The sequence below is a fragment of the Pectinophora gossypiella genome, chromosome Z (genome assembly GCF_024362695.1).
Source record: "Pectinophora gossypiella chromosome Z, ilPecGoss1.1, whole genome shotgun sequence".
NCBI lineage: Eukaryota > Metazoa > Arthropoda > Insecta > Lepidoptera > Gelechiidae > Pectinophora > Pectinophora gossypiella.
Window position 1 is genome coordinate 14,945,761 of NC_065433.1, and position 19,894 is coordinate 14,965,654.

The 19,894-nt window shown below is 36.0% G+C and overlaps 1 protein-coding gene across 50 annotated transcripts in view; it reads right to left on the reverse strand.

The window, feature by feature from the left end:
- Positions 1 to 19,894, reverse strand: part of LOC126379776 (titin) — a 109,906-nt gene that overhangs the window by 26,847 nt on the left and 63,165 nt on the right. For 26 of the 50 annotated variants that reach the window (XM_050028605.1, XM_050028606.1, XM_050028607.1 and 23 more), the window contains 5 exons: positions 13,869 to 19,205; positions 10,258 to 10,881; positions 3,790 to 6,207; positions 3,248 to 3,406; positions 1,339 to 1,943 (listed from right to left, as the gene is read on the reverse strand). In XM_050028605.1, the coding sequence (XP_049884562.1) occupies positions 1,339 to 1,943; positions 3,248 to 3,406; positions 3,790 to 6,207; positions 10,258 to 10,881; positions 13,869 to 19,205 (9,143 nt within the window). Of the gene's footprint in view, positions 1 to 164; positions 933 to 1,338; positions 1,944 to 3,247; positions 3,407 to 3,789; positions 6,208 to 10,257; positions 10,882 to 13,868; positions 19,206 to 19,894 lie in introns of all 50 variants that reach the window. The other 24 variants (XM_050028642.1, XM_050028631.1, XM_050028619.1 and 21 more) reach the window with 20 other exon arrangements.

Genomic DNA, 19,894 nt, shown 5'->3' on the forward strand with positions numbered 1-19,894 from the left:
ACCTGGAGTAACTTCTTCGACAATAGTTTCCTCTGGAAGTTCCATGACTTCTATGGGTCTGGTGTCCTCTTCTTCTGGTGATTGTTCTTCAGTGACATGCACAGTAGTTACCGGCTCTTCGTCATCTTTCTGCACGGTAGTAATTTCAGTGATTTCATCATTAGGTCCCTTCTTTTTCCTTATAATGCGTTTTGTTGTTTTAACTGACTTAACTTCACCAGTTTCCGTTTGAGTTTTTGTGACTGAAACGGTTTCAGGTTCTTCCTGTATGATCTCAGCCTTTTCTGGTTTGATCAAATCTTGAAGAAGTGTTGTAGTTTCATCTTGTAATTCTTCTGTCTTATGGATCGAAATAACTGGTTCTTTGTTGTCTTCTTGTTCTGTTTTTATAACAGTTGTTTCCACTTTGGGGCCCACTTTCTTTTTGATGATTCGTTTGGTTACTTTTTTGTGTTTGGTCTTTCCTTCAGGCGTTTTCGTTTCCTCAATGGTGAACTCTTCAGGCAGTTCTACTATTTCTGTTTGTTCATCTTCTGGCTGTGTTTCTTCTCTGACTGTAACCGTGGTTACAGGAGCTTCATCGTCTTTCGTGACAGTTGTTATTACTGTTACTTCTTCGATAGGACCCTTCTTCTTTCTGATTACTTTTTTGGATTTCTTCACCTGTTTTGTTTCGCGTGGAGTAACTTCTTCGACAATAGTTTCCTCTGGAAGTTCAATGACTTCTATGGGCTTGGTGTACTCTTCTTCTGGGGATTGTTCTTCAGTGACATGCACAGTTGTTACCGGCTCTTCGTCATCTTTCTGCACGGTGGTAATTTCAGTGATTTCATCTTTAGGTCCCTTCTTTTTCCTTATAATGCGTTTTGTTGTTTTGACTGACTTTACTTCACCAGTTTCCGTTTGAGTTTTTGTGACTGAAACGGTTTCAGGTTCTTCCTGTATGATTTCAGCCTTTTCTGGTTTGATCAAATCTTGAAGAAGTGTTGTAGTTTCATCTTGTAATTCTTCTGTCTTATGGATCGAAACAACTGGCTCTTTGTTGTCTTCTTGTTCTGTTTTTATAACAGTTGTTTCCACTTTAGGGCCTACTTTCTTCTTGATAATTCGTTTTGTTACTTTCATGTGTTTGGTTTTCCCTTCAGGCGTTTTTGTTTCTTCAATAGTGTTTTCTTCAGGCAGTTCTACTATTTCCTTTTGGTCATCTTCTGGCTGTTTTTCTTCTCTGACTGTAACCGTGGTTACAGGAGCTTCATCGTCTTTCGTAACAGTTGTTATTTCTGTTACTTCTTCGACAGGACCCTTCTTCTTTCTGATTACTTTTTTGGATTTCTTCACCTGTTTTGTTTCGCCTGGAGTAACTTCCTCGACAATAGTTTCCTCTGGAAATTCAATGATTTCTATGGGTTTGGTCTCTTCTTCTGGAGCTTGTTCTTCAGTGACATGCACAGTTGTTACCGGTGCTTCGTCATTTTTCTGCACGGTGGTAATTTCAGCGATTTCATCTTTAGGTCCCTTCTTTTTCCTTATAATGCGTTTAGTTGTTTTAACTGACTTCACTTCACCAGTTTCCGTCTGAGTTTTTGTGACTGAAATGATTTCTGGCTCCTCTTGTATGATTTCAGCTTTTTGTGGTTGCACTAAATCTTGTAGAAGCGTTGTTGTTTCGTCTACTATCTCTTCTATCTTGTGGATTGATATAACTGGTTTTTCGTTATCTTTTTGTTCAGTTTGTATTACTGTTGTTTCCAGTTTAGGTCCGATTTTCTTTTTAATGATTCGTTTTGTTATTTTCTTATGTTTTGTTATTCCCTCTGGAGTTGTTATTTCTTCAGTAGTGGTTTCTTGAGGCAACTCTGCTATTTCTGGTACGTATTTTTGAGTAGGTCTTGTTTCTTCTAAGTCTGGTGATTGTGTGGTTTTCTTAGTTTCTTCATGTAACTCTGAAAATGTATTTGTTTATGTAAGTGTGTAGTGTGTGGTGTATAATGTAAAGTGTAATTTGTGGTGTGATTTTGCTGAATATTGTATGCGAATAAATCGTTGTGTGATTCCTATTATGTTTTGAACAATATATGAGTGTGAAAGTTATTTAATGTTACCTTCAAAATTGTGTTAATCTTTCTCGTTATAAGACACGTTACAATATTTGTCTACTATACATTTCTTTATGAACATTTTGAGTAGAATATAATACGATAAATGAACGCTAAGTGTTTTAAAACTGTCCTTTAAACTTAGTATAAAAATATAAGCATACATGACATTTCAACACATATCAATACCATATAAATATATTTAAATTATTTAGTGAACTAGAAGAAATAGTAAATCTTTTTTTTGTAATATCTATTTTCATATCACGTTTTTTAGCGTACAACTAATTTCAAGAATTTATATTATTTTCGCACTAATTAATTTCTGTTGAATATTCAAATTTCAAAATAAACCTTGGTGCTGATTTTGGAATACAAGGGAATACACTAACTTAATTTTAATACTTAAAGTTTGACAGTTCAAAATTAGCTCTATCTTTTTCTTAAGTGAATGACGGCACTAGATTAAGAATATAATTATAACATAAAATAGCACCACGTGTGCATCCCCGAAGGGGTAGGCAGAGGTGTATACTTAGTATAACACCCACTCCTAGCCAGCTAACTGCCATATATACGTATATATATTTATAGCCTATTGCCATTAACGGGGCAGAAATGCTGGTAGTCACGTTACCACATTATCTATGATACAAACATTAATTCAAACGGATAAAGTAGAATTCATTGGTTAAGAGCCCAAGTCAGGATTCGAACCCGAACGGGATTTGGGATCGTTATCAAACAAAAATAAAATTATGCTTTGAATACTAAAATCGGCACAATTTGTGTTTATATTTTCCGACAGTTTTATAAGGATGATATAAACATCATCGATATAGAAAATGAACTATGACCAAAACCTTTCTGTATTAAAAAAATCAGTCAGAGCACAATTAATGACAACGATCGCTTGAACATAAAAAAGTTGGTTAGCTCATGGGTTTACCTACCCCATGGGGAAAGCCAACTCAATCAATTGGCAAATCAGACGATTGTAGTTTTATTTTTGATCGGATCAATTTGAGAAACTACTTCGTTAAGTCTGAATATTCATAGATATAATAACCCGCAGAGGTAATTCATATTCTGCGGATCAAAATTTGTTGACATTATAGACCGGAAATAGTAACCTGAAATCATTAACTTACCATTAATTTGTGGTTGTTGCTCAGATAGTGTAATGGTGTGTAATTTGTCGCTGGTTGTAGTGACTTTACTCTGGACTTGTTGTGGTCGATCCTCAGTGTAAGGTGCGATCTGTTCATCTACGAATTCTTCAGTGGGTGCAAATGTTAAAGTGTCTGTAACTATTAAAACATATCATTATATCACAAGTGCCTAAAGTTGTGGTGCTGGTGGTAGTAAGTGTAGACAGTAACAATTTATTCTTGAATTTTAATAGCATTTGCTTAATGTCAGTATTTTCACACATTTCTGATTTTTCATTCCTCTTAGAATAATACTTCTAATAATCAAAAATATCTGCTTTGCTTTTCATCATTTTCAGGAACAAGTAGTACTATAGTACATTCCAATATATATAGAAATATATATAATATAATACAATAATATAATACGTATATTAACACCTCACATAAAGTAACATCTCTTCCATGTTCTTCATAAGTTTGATGCACTAATATTACTTGAAGATGAATGTTGAAAATACATTTTATTTGTATAAGCTTACCTTTAGGAGATTGAACAGCCTCAGTAGTTATTTCTTCAATTGTTTCTTGTGGTTTAATGGAATCCGTCTCTGTGATTTCTTCAACAAGTAGCTTTTTCTTTTTAATTTTTTTCGGTTTTTTAACTTGTTTTATTTCCTCTAAACAGACTTCTTTAGCAGCTGTTTCTTTTGGTACTTCAATGATTTCCATGGGTTTAGTATCCTCTTCTTCAGGAACGTCTTCCTCAATAACGTTGACTGTTGTTACAGGAGCTTCGTCATCTTTCTGGATTGTAGTTATTTCAGTGATTTCATCTTTGGGTCCCTTCTTTTTCCTTATGATGCGTTTTGTTGTTTTAACTGACTTAACTTCACCAGTTTCCGTCTGAGTTTTTGTGACTGAAACGGTTTCAGGTTCTTCCTGTATGATCTCAGCCTTTTCTGGTTTGGTCAAATCTTGAAGAAGTGTTGTAGTTTCATCTTGTAATTCTTCTGTCTTATGGATTGAAACAACTGGCTCTTTATTGTCTTCTTGTTCTGTTTTAATAACAGTTGTTTCCACTTTGGGGCCCACTTTCTTTTTGATGATTCGTTTTGTTACTTTCTTGTGTTTGGTCTTTCCTTCAGGCGTTTTTGTTTCCTCAATAGTGAACTCTTCAGGCAGTTCTACTATTTCCGTTTGATCATCTTCTGGCTGTGTTTCTTCTCTGACTGTAACCGTGGTTACAGGAGCTTCATCGCCTTTCGTAACAGTTGTTATTTCTGTTACTTCTTCGACGGGACCCTTCTTCTTTCTGATTACTTTTTTGGATTTCTTCACCTGTTTTGTTTCGCCTGGAGTAACTTCCTCGACAATAATTTCTTCTGGAAGTTCAATGACTTCTATGGGCTTGGTCTCCTCTTCTTCTGGGGCTTGTTCTTCAGTGACATGCACAGTTGTTACCGGCGCTTCATCATCTTTCTGCACGGTGGTAATTTCAGTGATTTCATCTTTAGGTCCCTTCTTTTTCCTTATAATGCGTTTTGTTGTTTTGACTGACTTTACTTCACCAGTTTCCGTCTGAGTTTTTGTGACTGAAACGGTTTCAGGTTCTTCCTGTATGATCTCAGCCTTTTCTGGTTTGGTCAAATCTTGAAGAAGTGTTGTAGTTTCATCTTGTAATTCTTCTGTTTTATGGATCGAAACAACTGGCTCTTTGTTGTCTTCTTGTTCTGTTTTAATAACAGTTGTTTCCACTTTGGGGCCCACTTTCTTTTTGATGATTCGTTTTGTTACTTTCTTGTGTTTGGTCTTTCCTTCAGGCGTTTTTGTTTCCTCAACAGTGAACTCTTCAGGCAGTTCTACTATTTCCGTTTGGTCATTTTCTGGCTGTGTTTCTTCTCTGACTGAAACCGTGGTTTCAGGAGCTTCATCGTCTTTCGTGACAGTTGTTATTTCTGTTACTTCTTCGATAGGACCCTTCTTCTTTCTGATTACTTTTTTGGATTTCTTCACCTGTTTTGTTTCGCCTGGAGTAACTTCCTCGACAATAATTTCTTCTGGAAGTTCAATGATTTCTATGGGCTTGGTCTCCTCTTCTTCTGGGGCTCGTTCTTCAGTGACATGCACAGTTGTTACCGGCGCTTCATCATCTTTCTGCACGGTGGTAATTTCAGTGATTTCATGTTTAGGTCCTTTCTTCTTCCTTATAATACGTTTTGTTGTTTTAACTGACTTAACTTCACCAGTTTCCGTCTGAGTTTTTGTGACTGAAACGGTTTCAGGTTCTTCCTGTATGATCTCAGCCTTTTCTGGTTTGGTCAAATCTTGAAGAAGTGTTGTAGTTTCATCTTGTAATTCTTCTGTCTTATGGATCGAAACAACTGGCTCTTTGTTGTCTTCTTGTTCTGTTTTAATAACAGTTGTTTCCACTTTGGGGCCCACTTTCTTTTTGATGATTCGTTTGGTTACTTTTTTGTGTTTGGTCTTTCCTTCAGGCGTTTTCGTTTCCACAATAGTGAACTCTTCAGGTAGTTCTACTATTTCCGTTTGGTCATCTTCTGGCTGTGTTTCTTCTCTGACTGTAACCGTGGTTACAGGAGCTTCATCGTCTTTCGTGACAGTTGTTATTTCTGTTACTTCTTCGACGGGACCCTTCTTCTTTCTGATTACTTTTCTGGATTTCTTCACCTGTTTTGTTTCGCCTGGAGTAACTTCCTCGACAATAATTTCTTCTGGAAGTTCAATGACTTCTATGGGCTTGGTCTCCTCTTCTTCTGGGGCTTGTTCTTCAGTGACATGCACAGTTGTTACCGGCGCTTCATCATCTTTCTGCACGGTGGTAATTTCAGTGATTTCATCTTTAGGTCCCTTCTTTTTCCTTATAATGCGTTTTGTTGTTTTGACTGACTTTACTTCACCAGTTTCCGTCTGAGTTTTTGTGACTGAAACGGTTTCAGGTTCTTCCTGTATGATCTCAGCCTTTTCTGGTTTAGTCAAATCTTGAAGAAGTGTTGTAGTTTCATCTTGTAATTCTTCTGTCTTATGGATCGAAACAACTGGCTCTTTGTTGTCTTCTTGTTCTGTTTTAATAACAGTTGTTTCCACTTTGGGGCCCACTTTCTTTTTGATGATTCGTTTTGTTACTTTCTTGTGTTTGGTCTTTCCTTCAGGCGTTTTCGTTTCCTCAACAGTGAACTCTTCAGGCAGTTCTACTATTTCCGTTTGGTCATTTTCTGGCTGTGTTTCTTCTCTGACTGAAACCGTGGTTTCAGGAGCTTCATCGTCTTTCGTGACAGTTGTTATTTCTGTTACTTCTTCGATAGGACCCTTCTTCTTCCTGATTACTTTTTTGGATTTCTTCACCTGTTTTGTTTCGCCTGGAGTAACTTCCTCGACAATAATTTCTTCTGGAAGTTCAATGATTTCTATGGGCTTGGTCTCCTCTTCTTCTGGGGCTCGTTCTTCAGTGACATGCACAGTTGTTACCGGCGCTTCATCATCTTTCTGCACGGTGGTAATTTCAGTGATTTCATCTTTAGGTCCCTTCTTTTTCCTTATAATGCGTTTAGTTGTTTTAACTGACTTTACTTCACCAGTTTCCGTCTGAGTTTTTGTAACTGAAACGGTTTCAGGTTCTTCCTGTATGATCTCAGCCTGTTCTGGTTTGGTCAAATCTTGAAGGAGTGTTGTAGTTTCATCTTGTAATTCTTCTGTCTTATGGATCGAAACAACTGGCTCTTTGTTGTCTTCTTGTTCTGTTTTAATAACAGTTGTTTCCACTTTGGGGCCTACTTTCTTTTTGATGATTCGTTTTGTTACTTTCTTATGTTTGATTTTTCCTTCAGGCGTTTTTGTTTCTTCAATAGTGTTTTCTTCAGGCAGTTCTACTATTTCCTTTTGGTCATCTTCTGGCTGTGTTTCTTCTCTGACTGAAACCGTGGTTTCAGGAGCTTCATCGTCTTTCGTGACAGTTGTTATTTCTGTTACTTCTTCGATAGGACCCTTCTTCTTTCTGATTACTTTTTTGGATTTCTTCACCTGTTTTGTTTCGCCTGGAGTAACTTCCTCGACAATAATTTCTTCTGGAAGTTCAATGACTTCTATGGGCTTGGTCTCCTCTTCTTCTGGGGCTTGTTCTTCAGTGACATGCACAGTTGTTACCGGCGCTTCATCATCTTTCTGCACGGTGGTAATTTCAGTGATTTCATCTTTAGGTCCCTTCTTTTTCCTTATGATGCGTTTTGTTGTTTTAACTGACTTAACTTCACCAGTTTCCGTCTGAGTTTTTGTGACTGAAACGGTTTCAGGTTCTTCCTGTATGATCTCAGCCTTTTCTGGTTTGGTCAAATCTTGAAGAAGTGTTGTAGTTTCATCTTGTAATTCTTCTGTCTTATGGATCGAAACAACTGGTTCTTTGTTGTCTTCTTGTTCTGTTTTAATAACAGTTGTTTCCACTTTGGGGCCTACTTTCTTTTTGATGATTCGTTTTGTTACTTTCTTGTGTTTGGTCTTTCCTTCAGGCGTTTTTGTTTCCTCAACAGTGAACTCTTCAGGTAGTTCCACTATTTCCGTTTGGTCATCTTCTGGCTGTGTTTCTTCTCTGACTGTAACCGTGGTTACAGGAGCTTCATCGTCTTTTGTGACAGTTGTTATTTCTGTTACTTCTTCGACAGGACCCTTCTTCTTTCTGATTACTTTTTTGGATTTCTTCACCTGTTTTGTTTCGCCTGGAGTAACTTCCTCGACAATAGTTTCTTCTGGAAGTTCAATGACTTCTATGGGCTTGGTCTCCTCTTCTTCTGGGGCTCGTTCTTCAGTGACATGCACAGTTGTTACCGGCGCTTCATCATCTTTCTGCACGGTGGTAATTTCAGTGATTTCATCTTTAGGTCCCTTCTTTTTCCTTATGATGCGTTTTGTTGTTTTAACTGACTTCACTTCACCAGTTTCCGTCTGAGTTTTTGTGACTGAAACGGTTTCAGGTTCTTCCTGTATGATCTCAGCCTTTTCTGGTTTGGTCAAATCTTGAAGAAGTGTTGTAGTTTCATCTTGTAATTCTTCTGTCTTATGGATCGAAACAACTGGCTCTTTGTTGTCTTCTTGTTCTGTTTTAATAACAGTTGTTTCCACTTTGGGGCCCACTTTCTTTTTGATGATTCGTTTTGTTACTTTTTTGTGTTTGGTCTTTCCTTCAGGCGTTTTCGTTTCCTCAACAGTGATCTCTTCAGGCAGTTCTACTATTTCCGTTTGGGCATCTTCTGGCTGTGTTTCTTCTCTGACTGTAACCGTGGTTACAGGAGCTTCATCGTCTTTTGTGACAGTTGTTATTTCTGTTACTTCTTCGACAGGACCCTTCTTCTTTCTGATTACTTTTTTGGATTTTTTCACCTGTTTTGTTTCACCCGGAGTAACTTCCTCAACAATAGTTTCCTCTGGAAGTTCAATGACTTCTATGGGCTTGGTCTCCTCTTCTTCTGGGGCTTGTTTTTCAGTGACATGCACAGTTGTTACCGGTGCTTCATCATCTTTCTGCACGGTGGTAATTTCAGTGATTTCATCTTTAGGTCCCTTCTTTTTCCTTATAATGCGTTTTGTTGTTTTGACTGACTTTACTTCACCAGTTTCCGTCTGAGTTTTTGTGACTGAAACGGTTTCAGGTTCTTCCTGTATGATCTCAGCCTTTTCTGGTTTAGTCAAATCTTGAAGAAGTGTTGTAGTTTCATCTTGTAATTCTTCTGTCTTATGGATCGAAACAACTGGCTCTTTGTTGTCTTCTTGTTCTGTTTTAATAACAGTTGTTTCCACTTTGGGGCCCACTTTCTTTTTGATGATTCGTTTTGTTACTTTTTTGTGTTTGGTCTTTCCTTCAGGCGTTTTCGTTTCCTCAACAGTGAACTCTTCAGGCAGTTCTACTATTTCCGTTTGGGCATCTTCTGGCTGTGTTTCTTCTCTGACTGTAACCGTGGTTACAGGAGCTTCATCGTCTTTTGTGACAGTTGTTATTTCTGTTACTTCTTCGACAGGACCCTTCTTCTTTCTGATTACTTTTTTGGATTTTTTCACCTGTTTTGTTTCGCCCGGAGAAACTTCCTCAACAATAGTTTCCTCTGGAAGTTCAATGACTTCTATGGGCTTGGTCTCCTCTTCTTCTGGGGCTTGTTTTTCAGTGACATGCACAGTTGTTACCGGCGCTTCATCATCTTTCTGCACTGTGGTAATTTCAGTGATTTCATCTTTAGGTCCCTTCTTTTTCCTTATGATGCGTTTTGTTGTTTTAACTGACTTCACTTCACCAGTTTCCGTCTGAGTTTTTGTGACTGAAACGGTTTCAGGTTCTTCCTGTATGATCTCAGCCTGTTCTGGTTTGGTCAAATCTTGAAGAAGTGTTGTAGTTTCATCTTGTAATTCTTCTGTCTTATGGATCGAAACAACTGGCTCTTTGTTGTCTTCTTGTTCTGTTTTAATAACAGTTGTTTCCACTTTGGGGCCCACTTTCTTTTTGATGATTCGTTTTGTTACTTTCTTGTGTTTGGTCTTTCCTTCAGGCGTTTTCGTTTCCTCAACAGTGAACTCTTCAGGCAGTTCTACTATTTCCGTTTGGTCATCTTCTGGCTGTGTTTCTTCTCTGACTGTAACCGTGGTTACAGGAGCTTCATCGTCTTTTGTGACAGTTGTTATTTCTGTTACTTCTTCGACAGGACCCTTCTTCTTTCTGATTACTTTTTTGGATTTTTTCACCTGTTTTGTTTCGCCCGGAGTAATTTCCTCAACAATAGTTTCCTCTGGAAGTTCAATGACTTCTATGGGCTTGGTCTCCTCTTCTTCTGGGGCTTGTTTTTCAGTGACATGCACAGTTGTTACCGGCGCCTCATCATCTTTCTGCACGGTGGTAATTTCAGTGATTTCATCTTTAGGTCCCTTCTTTTTCCTTATAATACGTTTTGTTGTTTTAACTGACTTTACTTCACCAATTTCTGTCTGAGTTTTTGTGACTGAAACGGTTTCAGGTTCTTCCTGTATAATCTCAGCCTTTTCTGGTTTGGTCAAATCTTGAAGAAGTGTTGTAGTTTCGTCTTGTAATTCTTCTGTCTTATGGATCGAAACAACTGGCTCTTTGTTGTCTTCTTGTTCTGTTTTAATAACAGTTGTTTCCACTTTGGGGCCCACTTTCTTTTTGATGATTCGTTTGGTTACTTTTTTGTGTTTGATCTGTCCTTCAGGCGTTTTCGTTTCCTCAATAGTGAACTCTTCAGGCAGTTCTACTATTTCCGTTTGGTCATCTTCTGGCTGTGTTTCTTCTCTGACTGTAACCGTGGTTTCAGGAGCTTCATCGTCTTTCGTGACTGTTGTTATTTCTGTTATCTCTTCGACGGGGCCCTTCTTTTTTCTTAATACCTTTTTAGACGTTTTAACTTTTTTAGTTTCACCTGTGTCTGTCTGTATTTGAGTTATTTCAATTTTTTCGGGAATTTCTTCTAAGACTTGAGCTATTTGTGGTTTTTCAGTGTATTTTAGTATTGTGTCATCTGTGAGTTCTTCTGTTTCTTGTGTGTATTCTTGTTTAGATGTTTTTTCTGTAGTGTGTATTACGTCAAATGGTTTTGTAGATGGTATGTCTTCTGCTGTTATTTCTGAAACCAAATCAATCCTTGTGAGTGTTCAATGTTAAGTGTGGGCTACTTTATGACCAAATCTTTAGTTAATGTTATTAGTTTGCGATCGTGCAGTGTGATCTTGAAGTATTTATGTTTGTGTTTTATGAATGACATAATATTTGTGTGACACAATGTGTCTTATTTATTTTGACCTGTTTTTCATTACGCGCATATCTTTTTTTTCCATCAACTTATAGATGCACTTACACTTCCATATTTGTTTACATTAGTAACTTTGTATTTAGCTGAACTACTAAGTAGTACAGTCATAAACAATAATATCATGTACCCACTTTAGAACTCTGTCGCACTATGAGACTTACGGTTTAATTTTTTTTTTTAAAGTTAATGTGTAATGATTTCAAAGTGTACATACATATTAGTACTCATGACCGTACACCAGTGTAATAATAAGTGTTTAGTATTTAATATGAATTAATTAGGTATTGATTGTTTACAGACATCGAATGATAAGTAAACAAGAAAACATACGTTACCTACTGCATTTTAAAATAGATTCAGATATAAAAACCATTTCATATATTAATAATACATCATTTGAAGTAGAATAGAATAGAATAGAAAAAGTTTATTATAAAAGGACACCACACAGACAAAAAAAAGACAACGACATCATATCAAATTTCCATTAACACAATTACAAAAAAGCAAGACGGATGTTTGTCGAAATGATCATAAGGTGGTGGTGGACGTCCTGAGATAAAAGGGCCTCACATTGACGTCTATACCTAGGTTTAGGCTCTTATTTATTTATTTCTAGAGCAGTTTTGCGGGTTTCAGGATTAAATTCTCAGTGTTTTCCAATTTAAAAGTTTTAGTGGCAGTTTTATTCTGCTTGTATAATTGAAACATCATGTACTTACCTAATGATAACCTTATCGGCTTTTGAGTTACTTGCTTGTAATTTTATAAATTCTTTGTATTAAATAATTAAAGCACTTAAGATCTACCTCTTAAGAAGTCTAAAATTAAAAAATCATAGAAGCAGTAGTCTACTACTGAGTAATTTATTTTTGTATGGACGTTATAGAATGGTGCCCATTCGGGCAACCACGAAATTAATTTTATCTTAATTTGACACAACTAAAACACTCTATCTCTTTATTGAACTTCAAACTAAAATTAACTTAAAATGGTGTCTGTTCAAATCTGCTCGGATGACATTCACTCCTGGTACATACAAGTGGGAGCGTTGATGCTGATCTGATCCTTCTGGGTTAGCTATGAAATAATTATCTTTTTTTCAATACGATCATCATAATATCTCTAAAATCTATACAATTTAACATTCGGAAATGATGGTAATAATAAGTAGAAATTTTAAGCTATTGTTATACCACACTAAAACATAAGAAAAACCTGAAATTCAGCGTAGTCGGGCATACCTCTTATATCTAGATGGTCCAAAATCGCAAAGTGGTGGTACAAAATAGTAGAAATGATAAACTATTTTAACCTCCCAAAGATTTTGAAAAACGTCCATGGTCGTGCCATGAACTATGAAACTACTTACCTGATTATTTAAAAACATATATAATGGTGTGATAGATAAGATTGTTCTATGTTGTTAAGAAAAATACTCCTATAAGTAACTATAACTCCTACGTAAAAAGGCTTGACACACGCAAGTCATTGTAAAGCTGTAACGTTCGGAACCCCATAAAAATAATAAATCTTATATACGTAGGAGCACTCTACTGACTCGCATATTTTCTGAAGTCATTGTGTAAATACGAGTATACTTACATGTGAGTGTTTCTGTCATTTAAATAAACAATTCATTGAACCGCCGCATTACAAAACGGCCCTGTTTTTGAAAATAGCTAGCCGTGATATAATACAGCGGATTATACAATCCGACTGCGACATATACATTGCATGTATGCATTATATAAATGTCGTAGCCAGATCGTAAAATTGATCATTTCATGATGTGTTCGACCATTTCATGAACTTAAGTCAACGTTTAGTGATATTTAAATTCATGTTTGGCTATATCGTTAATGTACACAGAATCCATGCTATGTGGTGTAATAAAATTGCAAATAGTCGATTAATTTCTTAGGTTCAAAATTATGTATCTATTCGATATAGAAAATTGTACAATTACATTGATTCATCGATTATAATATGAATCAAGTTTTAAATATTCTTTTTCGACACCAGCGCCACTACGGGTGGATAATGTTACTAATTTTACGATATGATTGCCAACGTTAGGCGATATCATGAAGTAATCATGCATTTAGTTGCTCATATCGTTAACCGTTTTGTGTTCATTGAGTTAGCCTAACTACATCATGATGTGGTTAACGAATGATATTCTATTTCACGAAATATGACCAATTATAAGCATACAATTTTGAAACATATTGTTTTAAATGTAAATACTTTAATCATCATAAACATGTTGGTCCGTTTATGACAGATAGTATGATTGTTTAATTAATGAATATGGCTGGCAATAATACCACTTACTTATACATTTATGGTTAATAAGTATGTGTTGTTAAAAAAATGTGTAATAGAGAGAGAAGAAAGAAGATGATGTTTCACTTTTTGTTGTTAATACATCATTTCATATTCTCATTTCATATTGCATAATTAGAGAAAAGGTTTTAGTAATTTAAGTGGATTTGTATCCATTGATGTACCGACCGCTATCTAATATTTCTGATGTCAGCAACCTAAGATAATTCTTTAAATTCCCTTCAAAACCCCTTATTTTTGTTATTATTTTAAAGGCAAGTACTTAAATTATTTACGGTGTCCCAAGAAAAAGTTATTAAGAATTTTACAGTATTTTTCTTAACTTTAATACAGTTTAAGAGTAGGTTGTGGCATGTTTTGTTGTCTTTAGATATTATTTGTAGAGATGTAGAGATTACTTAAATGATAAGAAACGTTGTATATATATATATATATATATATATATTGCTTACCTTCAGATTTTGGTTTTCTAACTTTCTTTGGCTTTTTAGTGATTTTGTCGGGCTTGGTATCCTCTTCATCTACAGTTTCTTCTTCAGTAACATTAACAATTGTAACAGGAGCTTCATCGTCTTTTTGCACAGTTGTGATTTCAGTAATTTCATCTTTAGGTCCTCTTTTCTTTCTTATGACACGTTTTGTAGTTTTAATTGATTTTATTTCACCAGACTCCGTTTGAGTCTTTGTGACTGAAACTGTTTCAGGTTCTTCGTATATTAGTTCAGCTTTGTCTGGTTTAGTCAAATCTTGAAGAGGAGTTGTTGTTTCGTTTACAATTTCTTCTGTCTTATGAACCGACACAGTTGGTTTTTCGTTGTCTTCTTGTTCAGTTTGTATTACTGTTGTTTCTATTTTAGGACCCACTTTCTTTTTAATGATCCTCTTTATTATTTTCTTGTGTTTAGTCTTTCCTTCAGGCGTTGTCGTTTGTTCAATAGTCAGTTCTTCAGGTAATTCTACTATTTCCGTTTGGTCTTCTTCTGGCTGCTTTTCTTCTTTAACTGTAACCGTTGTAACGGGCACTTCGTCATCTTTTGTAACTGTGGTTATTTCTGTAACTTCTTCAACAGGACCCTTCTTTTTCCTTATGATTCTTTTGGTTTTTTTAACCTGTTTTGTTTCTCCTGGACCAACTTCTTCAACAGTTGTTTCTTCAGGAAGTTCTATGATTTCCACAGGTTTAGTGTCCTCTTCTTCTGGGACTTGTTCCTCAGTGACAGTTACAGTTGTGACAGGAGTTTCATCGTCTTTTTGGACAGTGGTTATTTCAGTGACTTCGTTTTTACGACCCTTTTTCTTTTTTACAACGCGTTTTGTTGTTTTAACTGATTTTATTTCACCAGTTTCAGTCTTAATTTTTGTAACTGACACTGTCTCCGGTTCCTCCTGTATAATTTCAGCCATTTCTGGTTTAGTTAAATCTTGAAGAAGTGTTGTTGTTTCGTCCTCCAATTCTTCTGTTTTATGGATTGATACAACTGGCTTTTCATTGTCTTCCTGTTCTGTTTTTATGACAGTTGTTTCTACTTTGGGCCCAACTTTCTTTTTGATGATTCGTTTTGTTATTTTCTTATGTTTAGTCTTTCCTTCAGGCGTTGTCGTTTCTTCAACAGTGAACTCTTCAGGCAGTTCTACTATTTCTGTTTGTTTGTCTTCTGGCTGTATTTCTTCTTTGACTGTAACCGTGGTGATAGGAGCTTCATCATCTTTTGTGACTGTAGTTATTTCTGTAACCTCTTCAGCAGGTCCCTTCTTTTTCCTTATAATCTTTTTGGATTTTTTAACCTGTTTTGTTACTCCTGGACCAACTTCTTCAACAGTTGTTTCTTCAGGAAGTTCTATGATTTCCACAGGTTTAGTGTCCTCTTCTTCTGGGACTTGTTCCTCAGTGACAGTTACAGTTGTGACAGGAGTTTCATCGTCTTTTTGGACAGTGGTTATTTCAGTGACTTCGTTTTTACGACCCTTTTTCTTTTTTACGACGCGTTTTGTTGTTTTAACTGATTTTATTTCACCAGTTTCAGTCTTAATTTTTGTAACTGACACTGTCTCCGGTTCCTCTTGTACAATTTCAGCTTGATCTGGTTTAGTTAAATCTTGAAGAAGTGTTGTTGTTTCGTCCTCCAATTCTTCTGTTTTATGGATTGATACAACTGGCTTTTCATTGTCTTCCTGTTCTGTTTTTATTACAGTTGTTTCTACTTTAGGCCCAACTTTCTTTTTGATGATTCGTTTTGTTATTTTCTTATGTTTAGTCTTTCCTTCAGGCGTTGTCGTTTCTTCAACAGTGAACTCTTCAGGCAGTTCTACTATTTCTGTTTGTTTGTCTTCTGGCTGTTTTTCTTCTTTGACTGTAACTGTGGTGATAGGAGCTTCATCATCTTTTGTGACTGTAATTATTTCTGTAACCTCTTCAGCAGGTCCCTTCTTTTTCCTTATAATCTTTTTGGATTTTTTAACCTGTTTTGTTACTCCTGGACCAACTTCTTCAACAGTTGTTTCTTCAGGAAGTTCTATGATTTCCACAGGTTTAGTGTCCTCTTCTTCTGGGACTTGTTCCTCAGTGACAGTTACAGTTGTGACAGGAGTTTCATCGTCTTTTTGGACAGTGGTTATTTCAGTGACTTCGTTTTTACGACCCTTTTTCTTTTTTACGACGCGTTTTGTTGTTTTAACTGATTTTATTTCACCAGTTTCAGTCTTAATTTTTGTAACTGACACTGTCTCCGGTTCCTCTTGTACAATTTCAGCTTGATCTGGTTTAGTTAAATCTTGAAGAAGTGTTGTTGTTTCGTCCTCCAATTCTTCTGTTTTATGGATTGATACAACTGGCTTTTCATTGTCTTCCTGTTCTGTTTTTATTACAGTTGTTTCTACTTTAGGCCCAACTTTCTTTTTGATGATTCGTTTTGTTATTTTCTTATGTTTAGTCTTTCCTTCAGGCGTTGTCGTTTCTTCAACAGTGAACTCTTCAGGCAGTTCTACTATTTCTGTTTGTTTGTCTTCTGGCTGTTTTTCTTCTTTGACTGTAACTGTGGTGATAGGAGCTTCATCATCTTTTGTGACTGTAGTTATTTCTGTAACCTCTTCAACAGGTCCCTTCTTTTTCCTTATAATCTTTTTGGATTTTTTAACCTGTTTTGTTTCTCCTGGAGTAACTTCTTCAACGGTTGTTTCTTCAGGAAGTTCTATGATTTCCACAGGTTTAGTGTCTTCTTCCTCTGGCACTTGCTCCTCAGTAACGGTAATAGTTGTGACGGGAGTTTCATCGTCTTTTTGGACAGTGGTTATTTCAGTGACCTCATCTTTAGCTCCCTTTTTCTTTCTTATGACGCGCTTTGTTGTTTTCAGTGATTTTGTTTCGCCAGTCTCTGTTTGAATTTTTGTGACTGAAACTGTCTGAGGTTCCTCTTGTACAATTTCAGCTTGATCTGGTTTAGTTAAATCTTGAAGAAGTGTTGTTGTTTCGTCCTCCAATTCTTCTGTTTTATGGATTGATACAACTGGCTTTTCATTGTCTTCCTGTTCTGTTTTTATTACAGTTGTTTCTACTTTGGGCCCAACTTTCTTTTTGATGATTCGTTTTGTTATTTTCTTATGTTTAGTCTTTCCTTCAGGCGTTGTCGTTTCTTCAACAGTGAACTCTTCAGGCAGTTCTACTATTTCTGTTTGTTTGTCTTCTGGCTGTATTTCTTCTTTGACTGTAACCGTGGTGATAGGAGCTTCATCATCTTTTGTGACTGTAGTTATTTCTGTAACCTCTTCAGCAGGTCCCTTCTTTTTCCTTATAATCTTTTTGGATTTTTTAACCTGTTTTGTTACTCCTGGACCAATTTCTTCAACAGTTGTTTCTTCAGGAAGTTCTATGATTTCCACAGGTTTGGTGTCTTCTTCTTCTGGCACTTGCTCCTCAGTAACGGTAATAGTTGTGACGGGAGTTTCATCGTCTTTTTGGACAGTGGTTATTTCAGTGACTTCATCTTTAGCTCCCTTTTTCTTTCTTATGACGCGCTTTGTTGTTTTCAGTGATTTGATTTCGCCAGTCTCTGTTTGAATTTTTGTGACTGAAACTGTCTGAGGTTCCTCTTGTACAATTTCAGCTTGATCTGGTTTAGCTAAATCTTGAAGAAGTGTTGTTGTTTCGTCCTCCAATTCTTCTGTTTTATGGATTGATACAACTGGCTTTTCATTGTCTTCCTGTTCTGTTTTTATTACAGTTGTTTCTACTTTGGGCCCCACTTTCTTTTTGATGATTCGTTTTGTTATTTTCTTATGTTTAGTCTTTCCTTCAGGCGTTGTCGTTTCTTCAACAGTGAACTCTTCAGGCAGTTCTACTATTTCTGTTTGTTTGTCTTCTGGCTGTATTTCTTCTTTGACTGTAACCGTGGTGATAGGAGCTTCATCATCTTTTGTGACTGTAGTTATTTCTGTAACCTCTTCAGCAGGTCCCTTCTTTTTCCTTATAATCTTTTTGGATTTTTTAACCTGTTTTGTTACTCCTGGACCAACTTCTTCAACAGTTGTTTCTTCAGGAAGTTCTATGATTTCCACAGGTTTAGTGTCCTCTTCTTCTGGGACTTGTTCCTCAGTGACAGTTACAGTTGTGACAGGAGTTTCATCGTCTTTTTGGACAGTGGTTATTTCAGTGACTTCGTTTTTACGACCCTTTTTCTTTTTTACGACGCGTTTTGTTGTTTTAACTGATTTTATTTCACCAGTTTCAGTCTTAATTTTTGTAACTGACACTGTCTCCGGTTCCTCTTGTACAATTTCAGCTTGATCTGGTTTAGTTAAATCTTGAAGAAGTGTTGTTGTTTCGTCCTCCAATTCTTCTGTTTTATGGATTGATACAACTGGCTTTTCATTGTCTTCCTGTTCTGTTTTTATTACAGTTGTTTCTACTTTAGGCCCAACTTTCTTTTTGATGATTCGTTTTGTTATTTTCTTATGTTTAGTCTTTCCTTCAGGCGTTGTCGTTTCTTCAACAGTGAACTCTTCAGGTAATTCTACTATTTCCATTGGTCTTTGTTCTGGGTGCTCTTCCCGAATAGGAGTTTCATCAAGTTGTGTCATTGTTGTTATTTCTTCGATTTCTTCGTTAGTATCTTTTTTCTTCTTTTTAATTTTTTTCGTTGTTTTAATTTCTTTTATTTTCCCTGTATCTGTCTGTATTTGCGTAACTGTTACATCTTCTGGCACTTCTTCAACTACATCAGCCTTTTTCAGATTCACAATGTAGTCATTTGTAATTTCTTCTGTTTCTTCTAGTGGTTCTTGTACCGCTTTGGTTTCTTCAGTTTTAGTATCTATTTTCTTTTTTACGATACGTTTGATAATTTTCTTTTGCTTTTTCTTTTCTTCTGGTGTTTCTATATTGGGATATATTTCTGTAATTTCAACTTGGTCTGGATTTTGCTCTTCCAAGTCTTCCATTTCTTCGATTTGCACTTGCGTTTGCATTTTTGGAATGTGTAATACTTCATCCGGTAGTTCGATTGTACTTTTGTCGAAATCGTCGATAACTGTCATATCATCACCTATGTATTCTTCTATGTCAACATCATGCTTTACTTCTTGCGGTTGTTTTGCTATATCGTTGTCTAAACTTTCTTCTATTACCACATCTCCTTCTTCTATGTTTTTGGACTTTCTCTTTTTTCTTAAAATAGTTCGTTTGGTTTTTACTTGTATCGGTTCATTATTTCCTGGGGCTTGAATGAATTTTGTTATTATTTCTTCCGTTTCTTCTACGTCCGACGATTTCGGAGACTGTACGGCTTCTTCGAATTCTGAAAATTTATCCAATGTTGTGAGTGTGTACTGTTGAGTGTCATTGTGTTGTGGTAAAAGTTAGATGAACATTTTAAGCAAATCTTGTTAGTTTTAAAACCAATACGAGAATTATGGAAACGACTCAACGGGATTGTTGACAAAATATAACGTAATTGTGTCATATTTGAGTAGGTAAGTCACATATTGGTTGTAAGTAAATTTATTGCCATTTTTATTAATTACTATTTTGAACTATCTCTATCAAACTGCAATAGAGCGAAATAGTGAAGTATGGCACAAAATTGATTGAAAAGTCAGTTATTTGCATCGGAACGTGTTAAAAGATGTGTGGGCATTTCATTGTGAAGGTAATACAGCGATGTCTGCAAGAGAGCTGTCGCAACTTCGGGTTCTCATGATTGTAAATACATATATTTTTAACTACAAATGTCAAGTTTATTTATGTATGTGACATGCGCTTTAAACTATTTGCTGCTGCTTTAATAAGGTAGTGGTATGGTTAAAAGTACGTGAACTTTTCGTGTGTGGATTAATCTTTAAATCTATAGAAACAATATTCAGAAATAATCAAACAATGACGCAGCACTTCGTATCATTTTCTATACCAAACTTGAAAGTTTTTTGTATAACCAACACTGACCGACAAACATGTTTACATAAGTAGGTAGCTTTTGTCTAGTTCAAT